Raw genomic sequence first — 24,432 nt, 5'->3', positions numbered from 1 at the left:
TGTTCTTATTCTCTTGGGCATATTATACTCATTCATACACTCAACTGCCTCCCTAAGGCTGCATATCAACATCCCTCCCACCTTAATAAATCTAGTTTCCCTGATTCTGCACAGCCACTTCAACACTTTTTCTAGTCTCCTTACACCGAATTCATTCAAATGCAAACCATCCATCTTATATAGATCCTTTCACCAATCGAACTCACTCCACACGTCCACAAATTCCACACTACTCATCCCGCATAACCCATGGATAGTCATTTGCAATTATGGCCCTCCTTTTAAACTCTCCACTGTCATACCGCAGAAAAAGACTAATCATCCTAACTCTCTCATTCTTCTCTTTTGCTACCTCAAACAATTCATTCAAATCCTCTATCATTTCCATTTTATCTCCTTTCAAATTATTCGTACCTGCCACCACTATCATTTCTTTCACCCTATGCTTTTGCTCCCTAATAGACTCACTTATGTCCTTAATGGTCGCACCAGGTTGGTACGATTTTGTCAAATTCTCTACTATCACACCTCGTACTAACGAATCTCCATACAGCACATGCTCCTTCATTTTGTTTACATTCAAAATCATACTCTTATTTTTCCTATCATACTTTTTTTTATTGGCTGGTACACTCGGTAGACATTTGTGCAATATGCTTCAGCTGCCGCTTTTCTCTATGTATCGCTCCGCTCAACTGTGCGATCTCACTCATTGCATCTATCTCATCTTTTTTATTATCTGTTAAGCCATTCATTTGATACCTCCATTCTCACTTTCAACGCCACGTTCACAGTCTCTGGTACAACCTCGCAATTTCTTATCATATCGCTATTTTCTACATTCTGAAATTTGACAAAAATATCACTCACGACCTGAAACACACTTTAATTCCTCATTTTGCTTACATTTTCTACACACATTCACTCCATTATCATCATCATCTAACCATACTTCAACCGCTCTCCGCAAAGCATACATTTTGCAGATAGTACATTGTATAATCTCCTTTATGTTACAGTTATTGAACAAAGATGGCGAACCATTATTACTAATCGCCATTTTCCTTCTTACCAGAGCCATGTGCACGCTTCTATCGTATTTTATCAAATTAATAATTGAAATAACACCAAAAACATACACACTAAGATTCGAAAATCAAACAAAAGTACGTAATATTCAAGCAAAATTATCAATGATAACTTAAAATAACATCCTGATAAGATATCCTTATCATATCGCAAGTACTGTTTGATCATCTTATCCGGTCCATGAAATCAAGATGTATCGCTGTTTTAGCTGTTAATTGAGAGCATACGCCCTATTACAAATTAACAAAAGCGTTTTTGGCTATTTTTTTTTAAATTATTTCACGCTAAAATGCGTAATTTGTTAAATTTATAATAAATATCGATTATTTAAACAATATCTCATCAATTACACACTATCGGTAAGTAAGAAATATTTATGCATGTATAAAGTATCAATAGATATAATTATTTGCAAAAATGTATAATAATCGGATAAAAACTCAAATATCCCCTAATTGTTTTGAGCAGTGTAATATATACTGTACATTAATGAGAACAAAAAGCAATTTAAGTTCAAACAGTTTTACCTTTCATCTATCTACCGATATTGGCGAATAATGGGATTATTAAGAGAAGCATTTTGAAAGTAATGCTTGATAGCATACTGTACTTGTAATGTTTGTAGCCTATGAAAGTGTGCATTTTGCATTGCGGTTTTCTTCCCTGGTCGACAATTTTAGTATCTGTAACTAAACTTACGATCGATGTTGTATTTCTTGTTATCGCATTCGCAAATAATGAGTCTTATATTTTTATCGCAGCTTAAAAAATAAATAAAAAATAAGAATCGCCCTGTAATCGAGTTTTTAATGCTCTGAAATGTTCTCGATGTTGATGCTGTGGAAATTAATAGTGGAATCCATGGCTCTCTAGTGAAGCAACTGTAGTTTTAAGTAATGTGAATCGACTGATACACATCAAAAAGTGGGTGATCAAAACTGGTGAAGGTGATTTCAATAATCAGCAAGCTGAGAAGTTAATCGATTAAAATTTGCCAATGCTTCAGAAATTTAATTAGTAGCTGGAGATATATATAAACCTTCAGAGCATTGGATTCAATAAAAATAATTGGAAGCCAGTAATGATATGGGAATTTTATTACAATAAATGTATTAATACCAAAAGCGAAGCCACAACGCCACATTAGTGTTGAACTTCTTCTTTAGTACACTTTTTAATATCAAAACCACAAATCAAAAGATAAAAATACACAGCACATTAGGGCTGTGAGCAGTCCAGTATTGGGATTTGAAATTATGAAACATCCTCCACATACCTCCAAGTTGGATCTGTGATGTATGATTTCTTAAATTGGAGATATATATAAAAGCTGTCCGACTACAAAGGCAGAGTTGAGAAAACGGTTCAGTACACAAACTGAGGAATTTCTTTACTAATAAGATGTTGGAAATATTCTTAAACAATGCAGAAAGGGTATCGAAAAGGAGGAAGATATTATTGAGCAATAGTGTAAAAATAAAGCAGTGACTCCATATATTATTATTTTACTTTCACTGATATTTCTTTAAATCATTGGCCGCTATCAAAATGGAGGCGTTGTTTTCGTATGTGTATATTTCATAATATTTTGAAGTAGTCAAAGTCATGTGTTCACTCTCTTCTGTAAGATAAGAAAACGAGCAGATATTGGTTAACATACATTTACAGCACTCGCTCCTTCATTTATGTTACAAAGTAGTCAAAGTCATGTGTCCACTTTTTTCTGTAAGATAAGAAAACGAGCAGATATTGGTTAACATACATTTACCATCCCCAGTTTGAAATTAAGCAAACCAACCTTCTGCTTCTTCACCATTCCCTGTACTGCTTTTTCTTTTTCTTTTTTTGTTTTTACAAGCCATCGTTATTTTCTCTCCTCTAAAGAATACCGTCTTCTATTCAAGCAAGAAACACGTGAGCAAATTTGTACACTGTCCTCATCCTCTTGATATGCAGTTCATTTTAATTTTTTGTCATGTAGGGTTCATATTTTAGAAAAGGATGTCTTATGTTAAAGCAGTTTAGCAATCGTGAAGAGTTAAGACCTTGCTTTCAGTCTTGCTACACTTACAGTTTCCATAGTATATGGAAACTCTAAGAAACTTTAAAAACTAGAGGAACTTCTATGCCTCTCTACATTTGTTTCTTAACAAGTTATCCTAGCTTTAGTGCAGTAAACAGAATCCCTTCTCACCAATAATCTCAAATTTTTTACCTTGCTTCCTAGAAAAATTAACCTTAGAATTTGCACTAGTACATACAACTATACGAATGTCAGGGTGTATGATAACAAGTGTTGAGTAGCCGTCTGTTATATTTCTTGTGTTCGTCCAGTTTGGATGTATCGAGCATGTGTAGATGTCTGCATAAGTAAGGAGCCACATGAGAATAGAGATCTGCAAGTTTTCCAAATACAGTATGTCACTATGCAGACCACAGAGAAGTGTACAGAAAAGCGCATGCAGGTAATTGATTATCTCTATACATGTGGCAGTGAACTTGAAAACATCTTGTGTGAGATGGAATATAACAAGATTAAATACACACTGGGGTGTTGTTACAGACCTGGCAGATTGGTTCCAAGTGACGAAGAAATGCATAACCAAATAAATACAATGGGCACAAAAAGAGGTTTCAATTAAAGGAGTAGCTATATTGCCTCCAGGACAGTAATGAAATTGTACTCACTTCGGAAGTGGCTAAGATTATGAATGTTCCATTCAGATAAAGTTACATACTGAACTACAAAGCAAGAAATTATGACCACCTGAGTGGTATGCTGGGGTTCTGTACCACGGTATCAGTTATTGAATGGGAAGGATGTCGACAATATACGTAAGAAGTGTTTAAAAATACTTAAATGATCCGATAACAAAATATGTCCCAAGAATTCGAAGTATATAGAGTAGAAGTGAAGTGTATGTGTAATATAATTAAGCAAGAGATTCGTAAGAAAAAGATGTGGGAAGAATATCATGTGCATATGAATGGTGACAGTTATGATAATCGTAAGCAGGAGGCCAGAAGTCACGTGTTGTACAAAAAGCAAAATCTGAGTCTGAAAAAAACTGGCTCAGCAAGTTAATGGCAACCCAAAAGAATTTTATCTTTATGCTACAAGTAAAAGAAAGAATGAATATGAAAGAACTGTACTGAAACAGATGGTATTATTACTGTTGTTAGGACGACCTACTCCAGAGCCCTTAGACTCACCGACAGAGGCCCTAAACATCATGTCAAGAACTATTCAACATGTGTGCTGTATCTAATCATACTTTGCTTAAACTCATTCACACTCTTGGCTCCAAATTGGCAACTTATTCCACTCATTCATCACTCTGCAAGTAAAAATCCTAGATCTAATACCCTTGCTAACTACATATTGTTGCTCAGTTTCCATGGATGGTCTCTAGTTCCCTGAACCACCACAAATTTTCTGAAAATTTTTTTTATGAATTAATCTTGTAAAAACCCCTGAGCGATTTGAATATCTCAATAATATTATCTCTTTTCCATCTATCAGCCAGTTTCTGTAACCCACAAATCTTCAACTTGTTCTTGTAAAGTTCATTCGATAGACGAGCTACAATCTTGTTCAGTCGTCTCTATATCCTCTCTACCTCCTCCTCATCACCACAAAACCCTGGCACCCAGTAGACAGGATGGGGTTTTATCAATGTCGATAAAATGAAACAAAACCTGCTTGCCTCTACTCGGCAAAGTATTCTCCAGTAACCAAGTGATGAGCTGTGTTAGCCACTTTTGCAACGTTCCCCTAAACCTTAACTCCTTATCCACTAACACTCCAGTCTCTGGCTTCATCAGTTTCCTGGAGTACATTTCCACCAATGTGTTATGCTGCAGATAATCTTTCCACCCCAAAATGCATAACCTTACATTTTCGCACATTATACTGACATCCATTCTCCTTAGCCCAGTTTGCCAATCTATCCAAATCAGGGGCCGCAAAGTGTTCGATAACGACCCCTGGGGGGGGGTTGAAAAATGCCTAGGAGGCAAAAAGGGTCAATAAACACCTAGTAAACATGCATTGCCAACAAGGGAGAAGCGCACTCTCTCCCTGATTAAGACATCTAGAACAGACAATTAGGGCTAGCATGCCTTTATCGCACATAGCCATCAGACTAGTGTTCAGTGATCTGGTAACTTAACTTACTGTGTAATTTTTTTAAAGTTATAGTGGCTATAATCGTGGCCCCTGGTAGTACGAAGGGCCTACGGTATTCGCAAGAATATTTAAAATTTGAATTTATACCATCGTTTACCAATGAAACGCCTGTGTGCATATTATGTGAAAACTTTCAGTAATGATGCCATGAAGCCTGCAAAGATGAAAAACCATTTCGAAAGAGTTCACTCTGATAAGAAAAACAAAGATCTTAATTTTTTTTTTTTTAAGGCAACGAAAGAAAAGATCATAAAACAATCAAATTTAGACATTTTTGAAAGCACCTGCCAGTGGAGATTATGAAAGAGGACTGAAGGCATCATACAGTATCTCTCTTCATATAGCAATAAAAAAAAAAAAAAAAAAAAAAAAAAAAAAAAAAAAAAAAAAACTACATACCACTGGTGAGAGCATTGTACCAGCCATTAAAGATATGATTCAAACTTATGATGAAAGACTCTCAACCCGTTTTAAAATGTATACCTTTAAGTGCAAGGACAGTGAGCCAGCATATTGATGAGAGGACTAATGATGTGGAGAAAACTTTGGGGTCAGAGCTTCAACGTTCAGTAGTTCAAATATCCTCATGGCCTATGTGATGTATAATAGTCAAATCTTAAAGTTCATTATTGACGAGTTTTTGTTTGCCAACTACCTTAAAGCTGAGACAGTTTTCGATGCCTAGAGGATTATTTGAAGAAACTTAATGTTCCCCTAGAAAATGTTACTACAGTGGCTACTGATAGTGTACCAGCAATATGCTGGCTGTTAGAGTATTTGCATCCTTTCCTAGAAAAAGATTCCTAATGTGGATACTGTTCACTGTGTATTACATGAAAACCATTTTGTAGCCAAGCATCTAACTGCATACTGCCTTAAAAGTGCAGGTCGATGAGGGATTAAGGATTCCATGAAGGGGGTCAATGGTCTAAAAAGATTGCTGACCCCTGACCCAAATCATCCTGCAAAATTTTGACATTATTTGTATTCACTATTGCTCTACCCAACTTTGCATTATCAGAAAATAACTGAACATTTCATCTCAGATCCTTTCGTATATCATTAATGAACAAATTAAACAGCAGTGGTCCAAGAACAGAACCCTGCAGCACAACACAAGTAGGCCTTCTTTTGGACTCTACTCCTCAATAAACTTCTCTCTGATATCTCTCCATCCATGATTACCCTCCCATCTATCTCACCAACCCTATATCCACCTGCATGTGCTGCAGTTTACTGATTAGAATTCAATGTGATATCCTGTCTAAGGTCTTTGCAGTCCAGCAGTATCACTTTAAACCATAGGTTCCCGAAGTGGGTGGTACCGCCCCCAGTGGGCACTGAAGCCTTCTAGGGGGGGCTGTAGTGGGATCAGAAGCATTTGGCAGTCTAGGGGTCGGTGGCACTTTATAGAAGAAATTAATAATATATATTTAAAAATTAATTATTTTCGTGATTTTGCGATAATTATTTAGATAATCATTTAAAATTTAAATATTGCATTTTAATTCATCTTATGCCCGTCTCACATGATAATTTTTTTAATCAATTTTCTATTTCAATTATTTAATCATTTGAAAATTTACCATGTCAGACAGAAATAGATGTCAATTTTCTATGTCAATGAGAAAATAGAGCATGTATATGTGTGTATAATAGGTTATGTTTACAGTAGCAAATATATTCATTATATTTCATTTCAAAATATATATAAAATATATAAAACCACTTTTCTAATTGATTTGTACAAAAATAAACCCAATTTTATATAATTTATATAATGGGGGGGACGTTACAAAATTTATGTCTTGCAAAGTGGACAGTAGCCCGAAAAAGTTTGTGAACCTATGCTCTAAACCCATTACCCTTATCCAATTCTGCCATCACTGTATTATAAAATGTGAGCAAGTTACTGAGTCGTAATCTACCATCACAAAACCATGCTTCATCCATGCAGTATCCCATTTCAGTCTATCCATTCCTGTATTTTGCTCTTGAACAACTTCTCCAATACCTTCATGACTCATCAGTAAATAATTTGCTACAGCAGTCTTGAAGCCTCCTTTATGCAATGGAACTATTTTCCCCTATTTGCCACCCCTCAAAACTAACCGAGAGCTGAGACAGAAAAAATCTGATGAAGGGCACCGACAATTGTTTTGCCCCCAAACGTAAGACTCGAGCTGGTATACCATACAATCCCACAGATATTCACATTAAGTTATGTAATATGCTATTCACCTCCATTTCTTTCATCTAAGTTCCCATATAAGCCATCGATTCCCTCATTCCTGCAACATTACTGCCAGGATGATATACTTTTGCAAAGTGTTCACTTAGTAATTCTACTATTTAGACCAATTCAGTTACCTTCCTACCATTGGCATTCCTTAAAAGTATTCTGCTGTATATTTATTTTTCTTTTACTTGCAGCATATCAAAAGAACTGTTTGGGATTCTCTTCAGCCTGCATTCATAATCTGCTTTTGTTTTTCTTACCACACTAGTTACTGTGTTGCCTGCGCCTTGTACTGTTCATGTGCCTGCAGGTCACTTTCTCCTTATTCCCTCCACAGTTGTTTGTTTTTCTGCAGCTCCAGCTTAACCACCTTACAGGCCATTATGGATCAAATACACATCCTCATGCGCTTCGTATCCATCATATATTTCAATGTAATATCAATGCTATTACAATTTTAATATGCACTTACTTTGCATCCATGATAACCTTCACGTCTGTAGACATCTTGGCTGGTAGCATGGTTAATGGTGTTATTCATCCATTTAACTTCCACTTGATTTACTCTCCTGATTTTAGGTATGCAGTCTACCATTATTCCATCAAACACTCATTTACCACTTCCAATGCATTATCAATATTCAGCCATTGCAGTTTTACATGCCATAGTACTAACTGAAGCAATCTCCTAAGCTTGTCATACTTACCAGTCCGGTAATGCCACATTTACTGTGTTAACTGAAAATTCCACACCTCCCTGGTCAAGACCATATGATCACTCTGACCAATTGGTGGCAACATTATATTTGTAATGGACAAATTCTCAGATGCAATTACTAAATCAATCACTCTCGAACCACTAGTATATTCCATTACATCGTCTCAGGTAATTATCCCTTAGTAACTGCATAAAATCCATTTCCTTCTTCCAATGTATCCTCCTTCCAATCAATGTTACCATAGTTGAAACCCCCCATAATAATTACCTGTCCTCCACTCATTCAGTCTATTTGCTGATGCACACTACTATCTCCATCATCTATTCCATTCCCTGGTCTGTAGCACCACCCAAATATATAGTTTGTTCTGCTGGCCTCAATCTCAAACTTGATAGCCTTAAATGTGCTATTTTTGCTGTCCTGAAGTCAAACTTCTATTCTCTTTGGTTGCAGTTCATCAGGTATCATCAAAAACACTCCTCCCTCTATTCTTTTCTTTCTATCCTTCCTGAGCACACTATACCCTTTACATTCTAACCCACTAACTATATCAGCTACTGTTAGCCATGTCTCACCAATGCCAATAACCTTCAGCTGGGATGAGCCAACCAAGGCCCAAAATTCCAACTGCTCGTTCCTAATGCTCCTGCCATTAGTGTACATAAAGTGCAAAAGTCCTCTAGGCCTACCCTTATCTTGAAGCCTTATACTATCCCATTCTGGTTTGTTACCACCAGTACTAACTCAGGCATATTATACACATTCTTACACCCAACTGCCTCACTAGTATCTGCATATCCACTCAACAGGTCCCCCCCCCCGTCCAAAAGCTCCACTTTCCCTGATTCGGCACATTCACTCTCACTTCATTCAATAATTTTTCCAGTCTCTAAACACCAAATCCATTCAAATGCAAACCATCCCTTCTTGTATAATAAAATTAGTTTAATCCTTTTTCCAAGTGTGAGCAAACAAAGTTTGCGCCTGAAAGTATCTTCAGGACTGGGGTAAGGTGGTACAACACCAGGGCAACTCGTTGCAAAGGTGGAGTAAACTACCATCACTACTATCTCAGTATCTCCTATAATGCAAAACACATCTCCTTGCGGATATGTCAAATGTTATGCACTAAGGGCCTGGCTCCCACTGAAGAGACCTCAATAAAGGTCGAAACTAGTCTGGGTAGTGGCCCTTCCCTTAATGCATAACATAGACATATCCGCAAGGAGACATGTTTTGCATTATAGGAGATACTGAGATAGGAGTGTTGGTAACTTACTCCACCTTTGCAACGAGTTGCCCTGGTGTTGTACCACCTTACCCCAGTCCTGAAGATACTTTCAGGCGCAAACTTTGTTTGCTCACACTTGGAAAAAGGATTAAACAAATTTTATTATACTCTAACCAAGTGAAAAATAAACTTTCAACATCCCTTCTTGTATAAGTCCTTTCACCTGTCAAACTCACTCCTACATCCATAAACGCCATACTAATCCTCCTGCATAACCTACATATAGAGTCATTCACTATTATGGCCCTTCTTTCCAACTTTATTCTGTCATACAGTGGCAAAAGACTCACTATCTTAACACACTTGCTCTTTTCTTTTGCTACTTCCAGTAATTCTTTCAAGTCTTCTGTCATGCCATACTTTTCTCCTTTTAAATCATTTGTTCCAGCCACTACAATTCATTTCTTTCATCCTACACTTTTGTGTTCTAATAGTCTGACATCATTAATTTTCACACCAGAAAAGCAAGATATGCTTTCTTGGTCTTTGAGCCCAATGCACATGAAGTTTACAATAAAAATCATTCATCATTAGTGTGAAGTGAATATATTTTAATTTACACTGTCAACATTTAAAAAACAAATAGACTTAACTTTTAAAAAAGTTCAATTTCATAAAGTTATCATTTTCAAACAAGTTTTGAGGTCGATTTGAAATAATTATTAACAGTGATTTTAAGCCAATCCAAATTCTTACATGTGTCAGATATCATTAATATTATAATGAGTATCCCAATGTTCCAAATGAAAAGACACAATGATAAATGTCACATGCATTAATGATTTCCTTGAGTATTCTTTAAAAACAATTTCATCATCATCAAATTCCTGCCATGTACCCTCAAGGGGTGTACAGGATATGACAGTACTACATGAAAAAATTACATCATTACTAACTTCCTATCTACAATTTTCCTCCAAATCAGTCTGTTACTTGTCAAGACTCCAACATTATCAGATCTTATATTTCTATCGTCTAAGGCACTTTGTACCGTATCAATCCACCTATATCTTGGTCTTCCTCTGGGTCGTTTTCCTGCCAACCTGGCAGAGAACACTTGTTTTGCTAATCTTTCCTCTCCCATTCTATTTAAGTGACCATACCATCTGAAATTAGCTCTGCTAACGTATTCCTGGATGCTGACAATGTCAAGTTCTTTCCTAATATCCTCATTTTTAATATGATATTGCCATTGATGCCATCTGTTCACGCCTCTAATCTTTCTCAGGACTCTCATATCTGCGGTCTCTAGTCTTTGGTCAAGTGTTTTACTTCTGACCCAGCTCTCAGATCCATAAGTTAAAATTGGTTTGAACACAGTCTTGTATACAGCTAATTTAGTGTTCCAACTAATTTCTCTCTTATTCCATATGAATTTATTCAATTGACTTCCCACCATACCAGCTTTGCTGATTCTGATGTCTATTTCTATATTTAATTTACCATCTTCAGTAAAAATTGTGCCTAAGTAGCTGAAATGTTTTACTTGTTCCACAGGTTCTCCATTCACAACACAGTTTGACATTTTCAATGATTCTGCCTATTTTCATTGTCTTTGTCTTTTTATTGCTGACCTTCATACCATATCTATTACAACAGCTATTCAATTTAGTCAGAGAATCTTGCAGACTTGTAGTGGTTTTATTTAGAAGTATAACATCATCCGCATAAAGCAAAGAGCTGACATTAACATCTCCAATTTTGATATCAGGTTTAATTCCACTTTCCTTCATAATGTGATCCATATAGATAATGAATAACAGAGGGGATAATGTACATCCTTGTCTCACACCAGATTTAACATTAAACCATCTTCCTGTACTTCCTTCAATTCTAACTGCTGACTTACAACTCAAATAAAGACTAAGTATTGCTTGATATAATGCCCCATTGATGCCATATAACTGTAGCGTATTGAATAGCTTCTCTTTTGGCACCTTATCATATGCCTTTTCCAAATCGACAAAACTTAAATACAGATCTTTGTTATATTTCAATGCTTTCTCGACTATTTGTCATAAAGTGAAGATCTGATCCTGACAGCCTCTGTTTGGCCTGAATCCAGCTTGTTCTTCACCAAGCTTTTCTTCCACAATTCTTCTCAACCGTTTCTCAAGTATACTTGCATAGATCTTGCCAGGAACACTCAGTAAGGAAATACCTCTGTAATTCTCACATTCAGTTTTATTTCCCTTTTTCTATATGGGTACTATGAGAGCTCTACTCCAATCATCGGGAATTTGTCCCTCTGTCCAGGCTTTCTGAGCTATGCAGTGCCTCCACTGTAAGAATTTTATACCACCATACTTCAGCATTTCTGGTCGAATATCATCTACTCCTGCTGCCTTTCCACATTTCAAGCCTTTGATGGCTTTTTCTACTTCAAGTATGGATATGTATTCCTGACTGCATGCCTGGTCAGTGTTTTTTTATCACTGTGCTGTCATCACTGCTTGTTTCATTTAGCAGTTTTTCAAAGTAATTACTCCATACTTCAAGGATATCTTTTTCTCCTGTTTTCATGTCACCTTTATCATCTCTAACTCCTTTTACAGACACTCTTTCCTCCATTCCTAAGTTTCTTCAACAACCTCCAGAATATTTTGCCACCTTCTTGATATTTATTTTCTATATTCTTGCCAAAGTCCTCCCATGACTTTTGTTTAGCTAGTTTTACACACTGTTAAAAAACAATTTCATATTATTGTAAATATTTTAAAGTATATATAAATTTCTAGAAATAATTCATATTTGCTCAATAAATCAAAAAATTCTCTCAAAATCCTGTATGAATTTCAAGACAAGAAGTTAGGGAATAATTTTATCACAAATAAAACAGGTAAGAAGAGTTTGTAATGTACACAATTTATTCTGTACTTTGTTCAGACACTGATTCAACAAATCTTATTAACAATTTTAATAAACAAAAGGTCACTCATTTATATGAAGCATTAGATGTCTTTCAAGATGTGAAAGTCCTGAAAACAATTCACCATATGTTTCACGGGTAAAAGGTTTCTCATTGGCATGAATTCTTTGGTGTCTTTTAAGGTGTGCATTCTGGTTAAATTCTTTACCACAAGTTTCACAAACAAAAGGTTTTACGTTAGAGTGAAGAACTGAGTGTCTTTTAAGATCAGAAGAATACACAAATGATTTACCACAAGTTTCACAAGCAAAAGGTTTTATGTTAGAGTGAAGAACTGAGTGTCTTTTAAGATCAGCAGAATATACAAATGATTTACCACAAGTTTCACATGCAAAAAGTCTTGGTCTTGTGTTAGAGTGAAGAACTGAGTGTCTTTTACAATCTGAAGAACGTGCAAATGATTTACCACAAGTTTCACAAGTGAATGGTTTCTCCAAAGTATGAACTCTTATGTGTTTTCGAAGAGTAGAGGAATCAGAAAATGAGTTGCCACAAGTCTCACAAGTGAATGGTTTCTCCAAAGTATGAACTCTTATGTGTTTTCGAAGAGAAGAGGAATCAGAAAATGAGTTGCCACAAGTTTCACAAAGATACGGTTTCTCGTTAGTGTGAATTCTTGTATGTCTTGTAAGTGATCCAGACTTTGAAAATGATTTATCACAAGTTTTACATTTAAACGGTTTTTCATGTGTGTGAACTCGTCTATGTGTGTTGAGATGGGACATGTTTGAACATGCTCTACCACATATTTCACATATAAATGGATTCTCGTTATTATGAAATTTAAGATGTGCTTTAAGAACAAAATGATTATAAAATGATTTACCACAAGTGTCACAAATAAATGGTTTCTCATTGGTGTGATATCTTATATGTATTTTAAGATGTCCTGATTGTTTGAATGATTTATCACAAAATTCACACTTAAAGGGTTTTTCATTTGTATGTATTCTTTTATGTATTTTAAGCCTGGAATGCTGTGTAAATAATTTGCCACAAGTATTACAAGTAAAAGGTTTTTCTTTCATGTGAATTCTTGCATGATCATTAAGTGCATCAGAATGTAAAAATGTTTTCCCACACATTTCACAAATAAATGGTTTCTCATTGATGTGAAAGGTCATATGTGCTTTAAGACTATTTGCTCGTGTAAATGATTGACCAGAAGTTTTATATTTAACAGGTTTTTCATTAGAGTGAATTCTTTGGTGCCTTTTAAGGTTGGAATTTTGCGAAAATGATTTACCACATGTTTGACATGAAAAAGGTTTTTCTTTAGTATGGATGATTGTGTGCACATTAAAAGCTCCAGAATGTGAAAATGATTTCCCACACATTTTGCAGATTATAACTTTTCTAAGAGTGGAAAATACATCAGGCTGCTTCACTGTATTCAAGCATCCAAGTGTATTTGGTGATGCTTGAAGTGTAAATTGTTCCTCATTATCATGAAATATTCCAAACTCTTTCATTTCCTCAGGGTATGAAATTTAGTTTCAATTAAACCTCTTGCCAGATTTCTTCATACTACATTTCCATCATGCTTAGATATCAATAAATTAGAACAAGAGCCAGCTAGAATTTCTTTCTTATATGCCAGCTGAAAAGAAAGAAAAAAAAAATAATATACAATTTAATGTTTACACATGTTACAATTAGAAAAAACATGCTCACAGTGAATATATTTAGTTATACTTTATTGTGATGTTTTATAATAATAGTAATAATAGGGAAATATAATAAATGGAATCATTAAAATAAAGAGCCAAAAGGCTTCAGTTCGATGATATAAAAATTATAAAAATCAAGTTCCATATTATCGAAAGAGACTTTTTGCTCTCTTAAGGTTTCTGCCTGGTCTCAGAAGAGAACCAACTAGTTCAAAGCAGCTGTCAGGCCAGTGAAACTTTATCAAAAAATGTACAAATAAAAAGTGAATTCTTCCTAGACAGCATTCATGTTTTCTACAGTGGGTTGCTTGTAAATGCTTCAGGTGTATTTCCATAAGCTCTCTGGTCAACTTATTATTATGAAATTTTAATAGTTTCTACATCTGGCTTTGAAATAATGCTGGATCTATTATCCACTTGATTTTTATAATAATAATATCTCATAAAAATTTTTTATGTAGTACTATCATATCCTGTACACCCCTTGAGGGTACATGGCAGGAATTTGATGATGATGATATCTCTTGAATTCTTATGACAAATAAAAGACAGAATTTTATGGTAGCATTAAGTGAATTAACTGTAGCATAAGAGGTTATTCTGACAGTATCATGATACACATAAATCATGTGTATCATGATTTATGTGTATCTATTCTACTATCCATAAAACAAGCCCATTTTGCATTTCAATTCCTCTGAGTTTGTATAACAATGATTCATGTGGAATTCTAGCAAATATTTTGCTAAAATGCCAGACTGAGTCTTCCGACTCCACAGAAGCGTGGAAATAATACTAATATTAAAATCCAGAAGTACAGTATATCCAATCATGAACTCTTACTCCATTATAGAACATGAACAGATTGTTAAAGCAAGGCCTACTTTAAAGAAAGCAATGCTATCTCTACAGCAGATCAGAGTGCCATCTACTACTTGTGGATGCAGACCCTCATCAGTCTTAGTTTCTTAATAATTACTTTAATAACTAGTCTATAATTAGTTGCATTAGCCCTACCTTCATTTCTATATAACAGAATTTCTTGGATTCATTACAGAAAATAAAAATCTTGCTAATGTTAAGTGCAAGTTGAACAACATGATTAGGGGCATTAACCTAGATCATTACTTCTAAACTGAGACATCCAATTGCTTTAATATCTCTAACTCATCCACATAACTCACTTTATTTGCCTACTTTCTTTTGTACTGCTTGAGTCTAGTTATCACCATTATCCCATTAATAGATAGAGAAAAATTTCTTTTTATACAGCTCCTGCTTAGTTTTATTCATCCATTTAACTCCCGTGCAATTTATTCTTCATGTAACTTCTGTCATATACTCTATGACAATTTTCCATGCATGCTGATTGTTTGGAAATGCATTTTCTCAGTTTATTATGATCACTTGCATTATAATTCCACATACACCAAATAAAATATAAATTTTATTAACCCGTGTACCACCCAGAACATGTATATACATTCATAATTACATGGATCAATTTAAGTCAATATAACCTTTGGATATTATAGAAAAAAAATTATATGAATATGAAGTGTATATTTTTGATACATTTGATCCCTGTGTCCAGTAGGGTGAAAACTGATTGCACCTCTTCAATTCACAGATGGCAACCTCCATCACTATTCATGGGCTAAATAAAATCATTTCAAGACCCACTTACTGATTATGCTGAAAACGTTGCTTTTCTATTATAATTTTTAAAATGTTTTTTAATATTCCATTTATTGTACTGTTCTGTCCACATACATTATTAATGCATAGAAATCATGCTAAAACCCCAGCAATGAAATATTAAAAAGTATATTTTTGGGGCTTCCAGCAGTAATAAAATTTTATTACAAGAATATCAGTTGAAAATAAATTAAAACTGAAATTTTTCCATGTAAAAAAAGGGCTATTTCATAGGAAAAGATATGCAATAGAACACATCATATTTGGAGAGACCCAAGGTCAAATCCTTCCAAAGATACAAGGAATCTTCATAAATGCTTTTAAAGTGAAGATGAACTGGTGAGTGTTACAGAGATGGTGGGATTTTTCATCCCTGAAACGCAGTTTTTTTTTTTTTTTTTTCATTCCCAAAAAAAACAGAATAAACCATTTATGTCCAATGCAATACAGGATATAAGGCCAATGCATGGCCTTATATCCTGTATTGCATTGGACATAAATCCAAAACAACCAAACAAACATGCCATATATTCAGCAAAATTTCTGATTAAGTCTAGCAGATATGTTCTGCCACTCTGGAAAGAAGGTTGATGCATACAATGGAACAGTACATTAAACTCTACTAATGCAAGAGTGCTCCAACAGTCCATGTGGAATCCAGTATTGATAGAGAAATCTAAAGAGAGAATGCCACCCACACGCTTTTATCTTTTTAATTGGCTAGCCAATTAAAAAGATAAAAGGATAGTACCAGCCAATGGTGTGTCTGAACCACCTCATGTAAGTAAACTGCTAAAATGATAATGGCTATAAACTTCAGAGTGGCAAACCCTTCCATCCACAATGGCTAGTGGCATATGGGCAATAAGCTTGTATATGGTAACACTGAAGGTAGAGTCAGGAATGGGAAGTGCATTTATTATTATTACAGATATCTCCATGGAGTCAGTAGATTCATCACGGGACACCCAAACTATCAAAATAACATCAATCATATATCTTCTTGAATTCGTTTACAGAACTCATGGAAAAAAGCACTGATTATTATAATTTGTAAAAACGTAAATAAAGATAATTGCAATAACTATTGGGGAATTAGTCAGCTAAATGCAGGTACAAAGTATATTCTGAAAGATTAAAAGAGAAACTAAACTGTATTGTAGAGTGCAAAAAACTAGAACAGCAAAATGAATTTCTGAATGCCGATATTGAAGTCAATTTTTATTCTAATATCGAAAAAAAGAAGAGAATTTCAAAAGAAATACAGATGACCTTAGTTGATTATGAGAAAATTAATAGACAATCTCTAAAATATTACCCATTTAATTAAACAATGCCAGCAGTTATTATTATTATTATATGGGAATCTCCATGGAGTCAGAAGACTCATCGCAGAAGACCCAAACTATCAAAAAATATCTATCATACCTATTCTTGAACTCATTTACAGACGAATCACTCACAACTGAGTCAGGCAATGCATTCACTCATTCATCACCCTCCAGGTAAAAAATCTAGTTCTCACACCCTTGTTAACCACACTTTTCCTTAATTTCAAGGGATGACCTCTTGTTCTTCCATCACTATCACACAGCTGAAATATTTCCCCTGCATCAATCTTATAAAAATCTTTTAGTAATTTAAATGTTTCTATTATATCTGCTCTTTTCCACATATCAACCAACCTCTGTAATTCCACAAGCTCTCAATCTATCAATGTAGGGAGCATTTTTTACATCACTCACCAACTTAGTCACTCTCCTCTGAACCCTCTCCAAAACCCCCTCATCTTCAAGGAATCCAGGTGACCAGACTTCAGCACAGTAATCCAAATGTGGAAATATCAACGCCTTATAAACAGGAATAATAACCTCTTTATCTGTGGTGTTCTTCAATAACCAAGTAATCCTAAGTGCTATCTTGGACACCTCATCAATGTCTTGGATTACCGTTCCATCAATGTGGTACAAAACTGGTAATCTTTTAATCCCAAAATGCATAACTTTACACTTTCCCACATCCATTACCTTTTGCTCATTTTCCCAGCTTATTTAAATCATACTGCAAACTCTGAACATTAGCTTGATTTTTTATTGCACTACCCAACTTCGTATCATCAGCAAACAACTGAATATCTTCCTTCAAGTCCTTTCCTATATCATTTGTGTACAAATTAAACAATAACGGCCCAAGCACAGAGCCCTGAGCCACACCACTAGTCACCTGCCTTATCCTGGACTCTGCTCCACCATACACTACTTTCTGGTATCTCTCCATGCACCATTCCCTTATCCAATTCGCAAGTTTAGTATCCATCCCCATCTGCTCTAATTTGGGCAACAGTATTCCATGGGGTATCCTGTGAAAAAGCCTTAGCAAAATCCAGAAGTATCACTGTATAGCCATTCCCCTTGTCCAGCTCAGATGTCATTCTATTATAAAAAGTTAATAAATTGCTAAGGCAGGATTGACCTTTAACAAAACCATGTTGACCCCTATAGAGTATCATATTCTGATCCATCCATTCTTGAATTATGTCCTTAACCAACTTTTCCAATACTTTTACAACCACTTCCGAGAAGGTGATTGGTCTGTAATTAACTACCACAGTCTTAGAGCCACCTTTATTCAAAGGAACCACTTTGCCTTCCTTCCACTCCATAGGGAGCAGAGTCCAAACTTCAGTTAAATAACCAAGTAAGGGGCATTCAGAATTCCTTTGTACATTCATGCAACACCAGAGCTGATATTCCATCTAAACCGACAGCAGTGTTTGCATTTAAATTCTGCAATATACTAAGTACCTCTGACTTATTAACTTCAATCATCACATTAGTTATTGCAACAGGTAGAGAGATATCCTCACTTGGGTGATAGACTTTTGAAAAGGGATCACTCAGTAACTCTACTAGTACATCTGAATTGGTCACCTCAATACCATCAGCACCCACTAAGGTTATCCTTCCTTTTATTTGCCACATAGTGGAAGAACTCTTTGGGATTACCCTCGATCTCCTTGGCTAGCAGCTGTGTACAGATTGTCTCTGCAAGCAATTTTACAGGAATATTAATTTTCAACAAACATCTCTTTCATTAATTTATTTTTTTAGTGAGCCAGTTGTTTAAAATCTCCTTGATCTCATAATCTGATTTGGCTTTTTTTATTATGCTGGTAACCTTCCTAGCTTGATGCTTGTACTGCTCGTGGGTGTACTAATCGCCATTCTCCTTGAAAATTCTCCATAACATTTTCTTTTGTCACCCTTTGTGCTTCTTTCCCCACCCTATGCAGCAGCTGTGTCAGATTGTCTCTGCTAGCAATTTTACAGGAATATTAATTTTCAACAAACATTTCTTTAATTAATTCATTAATTTATTTTTTTCGTGAGCCAGTTGTTAAAAATTTACAATGACACCATTGATACCAGCCTACTACACTTGACAAGATGAAATTTCTTGCAAATGTCAAAACAAATTACACAAATTTCTTCATACACGTCTTGGGAAAAAAGTTTGCAGGTGGATAATGTTGGTTATCTGCTGTAGATCTACAGTGTTCATAATCTTTATGATGATCACTAATTAACTCAGTACTCCAACAAGTGAAGAAGCTAATAATCTTCATTATGTTTGCAAAGACTAAAGTGAGAGCATGCAATAATCTGATGGCAAACTTTTATCTTCTTTTCTTGGAATGAGCTGAAAATAGGCTTGCCTCCATGCTGTGGAGCTGACCAACTGGGTATTAAAAAGAGATTCAAGGAATGATTGTCACCAGCTCAACAGAAGAACAATACTCATAAAAATACCTAAAAACAAATTTAAAAACATGATTAAAAAAGAAGAATGCCTATTAGAAAGGAATAAAAGCAACTGTGTGAAGAAAAGTAATACTGAACAATAGAGAGAAAGAAAGCATTCTGAGAAACAAAATTGGATTTTGCCTAGAAATCTGGTTATTATCTGCATGTGCACCAGGCAAGAAGATCAGTGGCTAAAATAATGGCTTTGGAATAGTTCCTTCCCCAACTATTCTTTTAAACACTGATCGGCAAAAACAGCATGGCTCTTAAATGAAAACAAGGAATGGTGTGTACTGTCGGCAATAAGCCAATGAAAAGATTTGTAAATCAGAGTAACATTTAAGAAGGAAAATAATGGGTTAAAGTACAATCCCCAGCAGTCTAGTATCATAAGTCTCTATACTCTTCAGATCTCCATTGAAGTCATGACCATAGCACTGGTATTAGTTCTGGAGAACAAGGCTACAATCAAGTGGAACTTGATTATTATCTCTTGGTTAGTGGAACTGTATACAAAATATATGAAACTGGACACCTGCCAAAAGATTTTAAGCACTCAACATTCCTATCAATACCTAAAAAATCAAAGACAATCAAATGTGAAGAGTACAGAACAATTAGTCTGATCAGTCAGATAGCAAAAGTTATGCTACATATCACCCTAGAAAGAAATAAACATAAAATCAAAATAGAAATTAATGAAACACAATCTGGTTTTTAGGAAAATAAAGGAACTAGAGAAGGACTCTTCAGCATCAGAACTATCATAGAAAGATATCTGGAGAAGCAGAAAGAAGTCTACTTATGATTCATTGACTACACAAAGGCCTTTGACAATATACAACATGAACAACTAATCAAATGCATCAGAAATTTAGGAGTAGATGGTAAAGATACCAGAATACAGATAAATCTATATTGGGAGCAAACTGCCTGAATGAAAATATCAGGAGAAATCCCAGAGGAATTCCCAGTAAAGAAGGGTGTCAGACAAGGCTGTGTTCTTTCTCCTGTATTGTTTAACCTCTATACTGAAAATATCTTCCAGCAATTAGAATTTAAAGGAGTCAGCATAGGAGGCAGGAATATAAACAACTTAAGATATGCAGATGATACAGTACTGCTAGCTGAAAATAAAAAATGATCTTCAAAACCTACTAAAAGAGACGCTGAAGCAAAGTGAAAAATATGGACTTAATTTCAACTTCAAAAAAAAAAAAAAAAACTTTGCTGGTAACAAGAGAAAAAGGGAAAGTACTCAATATAAATATTAAGATCAGAGGAAATATTTTAGATCAAGTAGAGAGTTATATATATTTGGGTCAACTAATTACAGAGAATGGAAAGTGTGATAAGGAAATATTAAGAACAGGAATTGCTAGATACCTTCATTAGCATGAAAAACATTCCGACTTCAAGGGAAATTCACACAAAAACAAGAATTAGGCACTCCAAATGCTATGTATGGTCAACACTGCTATATGGAGCAGAAACCTGAACAATATCAAAATATTGTGAAAATAAACTAAAAGCCTTTGAGATGTGGATCCTCAGAAAAATTCTTAGAGTCCCATGGACTGCCAAAAAACTAATTTAGAAATATTAGAGATGATTGGAGAAGATAGGAATCTGTTGAAAACCATTAAGAAAAGGAACATACTAAGGCATGAATCCCTACAAAAAACATTTCTAGTGATGCAAGGAAAAAGAAGAAGAGTAAGACAAAGAACAGATTGGATGAGAAATATTAAGGACTGGACCTTTTTGTCCTATGAAGAATGCAAAAGAGAAGCACAAAACTGTACATGGTGGAAGCTAATGGTAGTCAACTTCCTGGAAGGAGATGACATCTGACAAGAACAAGTGGAACTGTGAGAAAAATAAATCCTGTCAGGAGCTGTGGATATTTAGTTATAATACAAGTTATAAAGACAGACTGGAAAGAGGAAAGATCACATGGCAGGCAGGAAATGGAATTTGTATAAATACTGAGAGATAATTACATGAGTCTGCATGAGATGAAGAGTATTTGGGATATGAGAGTATCGGAACTCATCACAGGATCAGAAAAACTATTCATAACTAGAGTGACCACATTTCATCTGATTCTGGATACCAATCATTTCTTGACTTAGGAAATTGTAAAAGTTAGGATTTTCAGTCATGAAGGGGTATGTGTGGAACTATAGGAACTATAAGAGAGGTGATTATAACAGGCTTAGGAGGATGCTTGAAGCAGTGTCATGACACAAAAGCCTGCGAGGGGAAGATTTCAGCAGTGCACAAAATCTAGATCACAGTGTGTCTGGTAGATGCAATATTAGACTATCTCTAAATACAATGGATTTAATCAACTAACAGTAAGATGGATGAGTAATATTATTAAGCAGGACTACATACCTGAGTTGAACTCAATAATTCAAAATGGTTTAGTTACTAAGTAACCACTTTTCAAGGGTACATCAACTAAGTGAGATTACAGATGTGACAGAAACTAATGTGAAACTAGAGGTTCATGAATTGAAAGTATTTAGAAGACTGAGGAATCTTAATGTAAATACAGCAGTGAGATTATATGGGACATCAATTTGCATGTTTCAGGAATATGCATGGGAACTGGCAATGCATGTAAGTCTTACCTCTGGCGAATTCCGAGGAAGTGGAAAGAAGGAAAAAAAAATTCCTATACATAAAGGAGGCTCTGAGACTGCAGTAGCAAATTACAGACCAATTGGTATCTGAAGAATAAATAAAAGTTCTCTTGAAGTTGGTTAAAGAGTGAATTCTATACGTTGATAAAAACATGGCACTGTGATAGATAGCATCACTTTATGAAAGGTTGGTCATGCTTTAATAATTTACTAATGTTTCACACTACAGTGACAGTTAAGTTGGACAAAGGGAATGCTGACCAGCTGGATTTTGCAAAGATGTCTGATAGAATACCATCTGTTTAATTTAAATAGCCTGTCAGAGTGGACAAGATAAAAGAACAAATGGATATGAATCTGGAAAAATGAATATGAGGATGGCTGATGTGGGGATACCAAAAAGTAGCATATGCACTAGTAATTGCAGAATCCTAGATAAGGCAGTCCTAGTGGTGTGCTGCAAAACTCTGTCTTTGAACACTACTGTTCAAACACTACTGTTCAAATTAGTGGCACACTCGAGATTTAATCTTGGGATGGGGAGGAGGCGAGCACTCAAGATTTAATCTTAGGTGGGCCAAGTTGAGTAGACGATTTGAGAATACACACTATGCATTGCATACGACATATGAGTGAGTATCTGCAGTGACCTCCAATAGATGATACCTGTGATCTCAGGCCTGGCTAGCCTGAGATCACAGGTATCATACAAGTAGAGCATGGTCTGCCTGAGCAGCACTTCGCCTTCAGTTCACAGCAGCCCTGATTCCCAAGCGCTATAGGGTATTCTCTGACTGCTAATTCATAAGTAGTTTAGAAATAGAAGACACGACACATCATAAATAAAAAAATAATAATTTTAATTAGGAAAAGATTTTGGAAATTTTTCTAGTGTTTTTTTAACATTTTATTTTTGGGCAGGGGACAAGGTCCCTTGGCCCACACCCTGGGTGTGTGACTGGTTCAACTTAATGAAATCATATAAAAAATAAGAAAATATTTTAAGGGAAATATCAGTTGTTTGCAGTTACAAAATTGGATAGGGTGAGAGTTGATTAATGCCATTTAAAAAGCTTGCAGGATGATTTAAATAGCCTATCAGTATGGCCAAGATAATGAGTGTCAGTTTAACGTGGAGAAATGTAAAGTTATGTAAGCATTTTGAGAGAAATAGATTCCAAGCTTTGTACCACACTGATGGAACTGTACTCCAGGAAATCAACAAAGCCAGCGATGTGAGGTTGGTAAGGGAAAGAGTTTAAGTATAGAAGACATATCTTTTTCACGCTTTGTCGGCAGCTAATAAGGCTTACGTGGTTATTCAAGAACACACTAACGGGAAGAGATAAGAAAGTTATTATTCATTGTTATAAGCAGGGGTGTAGTCCTAAAGAAATAGTGCCGGGGCTCTACCTTGGAAACAAAAATCCAGACACGAAGTGCGGCATTAGAATAAATAATAATAATAATAACAGTGGGCAAAGGATTACCCTAAACACATGGTTAATCCCAGAGCCCAGACAGTACCGTACATAAACAAAAATTATTATTATTATTATGCAAAATTACACCATGCCATTATGTAATTCTTTTATTGGAATAATTTTAATCATCCAGCAGCCCACATTGATGGTCATTTAGGTGTTACTTAAATTAAAATTAAAAGTATAAATAATACAATATTAACATTTAGGCCTACCTTGTCAAAATAATTTCCAAATTTCCCTGCTCTCGTCTTTCTTCTCTGCTACATGTCGCGATTGTCGACCTTCAGCTGAGCGGTGATGCACTAGCCATGACTTGACGTAAGGAAGTGCATTCCATGTGGAAAGTGATGGTCCATTAAGCTTGATAAACATCGCAGCAGAAACGATTTTTATTAAGAGTTTTGTGTGTAACTTTGTAATTATAACGTTCATAGCACTAAATCCTCGTTCACACTCAGCCGTGCTACGTAACTGCATTTGACAGGGGCCAAAACAACGGATATCATCTTCCCTCCTTCGTCGAAATACTCTCGAAATCCGTTAAAAATGGATCGCACATTTTTCAAGTCGGAATCTTGTGCACATTGTTCTAATATGTTCTTCGCCATATCGTAAGTTTTCTTTTTCATCTTCAGACCATGTGTCCAGATTTAAAATTTCAAAGTCA

General features: G+C 35.3%; 1 protein-coding gene across 1 annotated transcript; it reads right to left on the bottom strand.

Moving 5' to 3' along the window:
* Nucleotides 1-12,416: 12,416 nt before the first annotated feature.
* On the bottom strand, nt 12,417-24,224 carry LOC150099183 (uncharacterized). The gene is made up of 2 exons (XM_090404102.1): nt 23,978-24,224; nt 12,417-14,056 (listed from the first exon to the last, which is right to left on the bottom strand). The coding sequence occupies exon 2, from the start codon at nt 13,926-13,928 to the stop codon at nt 12,459-12,461; it is 1,470 nt and encodes a 489-aa protein (XP_090260228.1). The 5' UTR covers nt 13,929-14,056; nt 23,978-24,224; the 3' UTR covers nt 12,417-12,458.
* Nucleotides 24,225-24,432: the final 208 nt, after the last annotated feature.

This window comes from Typopeltis vanoorti, chromosome 14, assembly GCF_054136105.1.
Source record: "Typopeltis vanoorti isolate ZY-2024b chromosome 14, IOZ_Tvanoo_1.0, whole genome shotgun sequence".
Taxonomy (NCBI): domain Eukaryota; kingdom Metazoa; phylum Arthropoda; class Arachnida; order Uropygi; family Thelyphonidae; genus Typopeltis; species Typopeltis vanoorti.
This window is presented reverse-complemented; position numbering and strand designations above follow the sequence as displayed.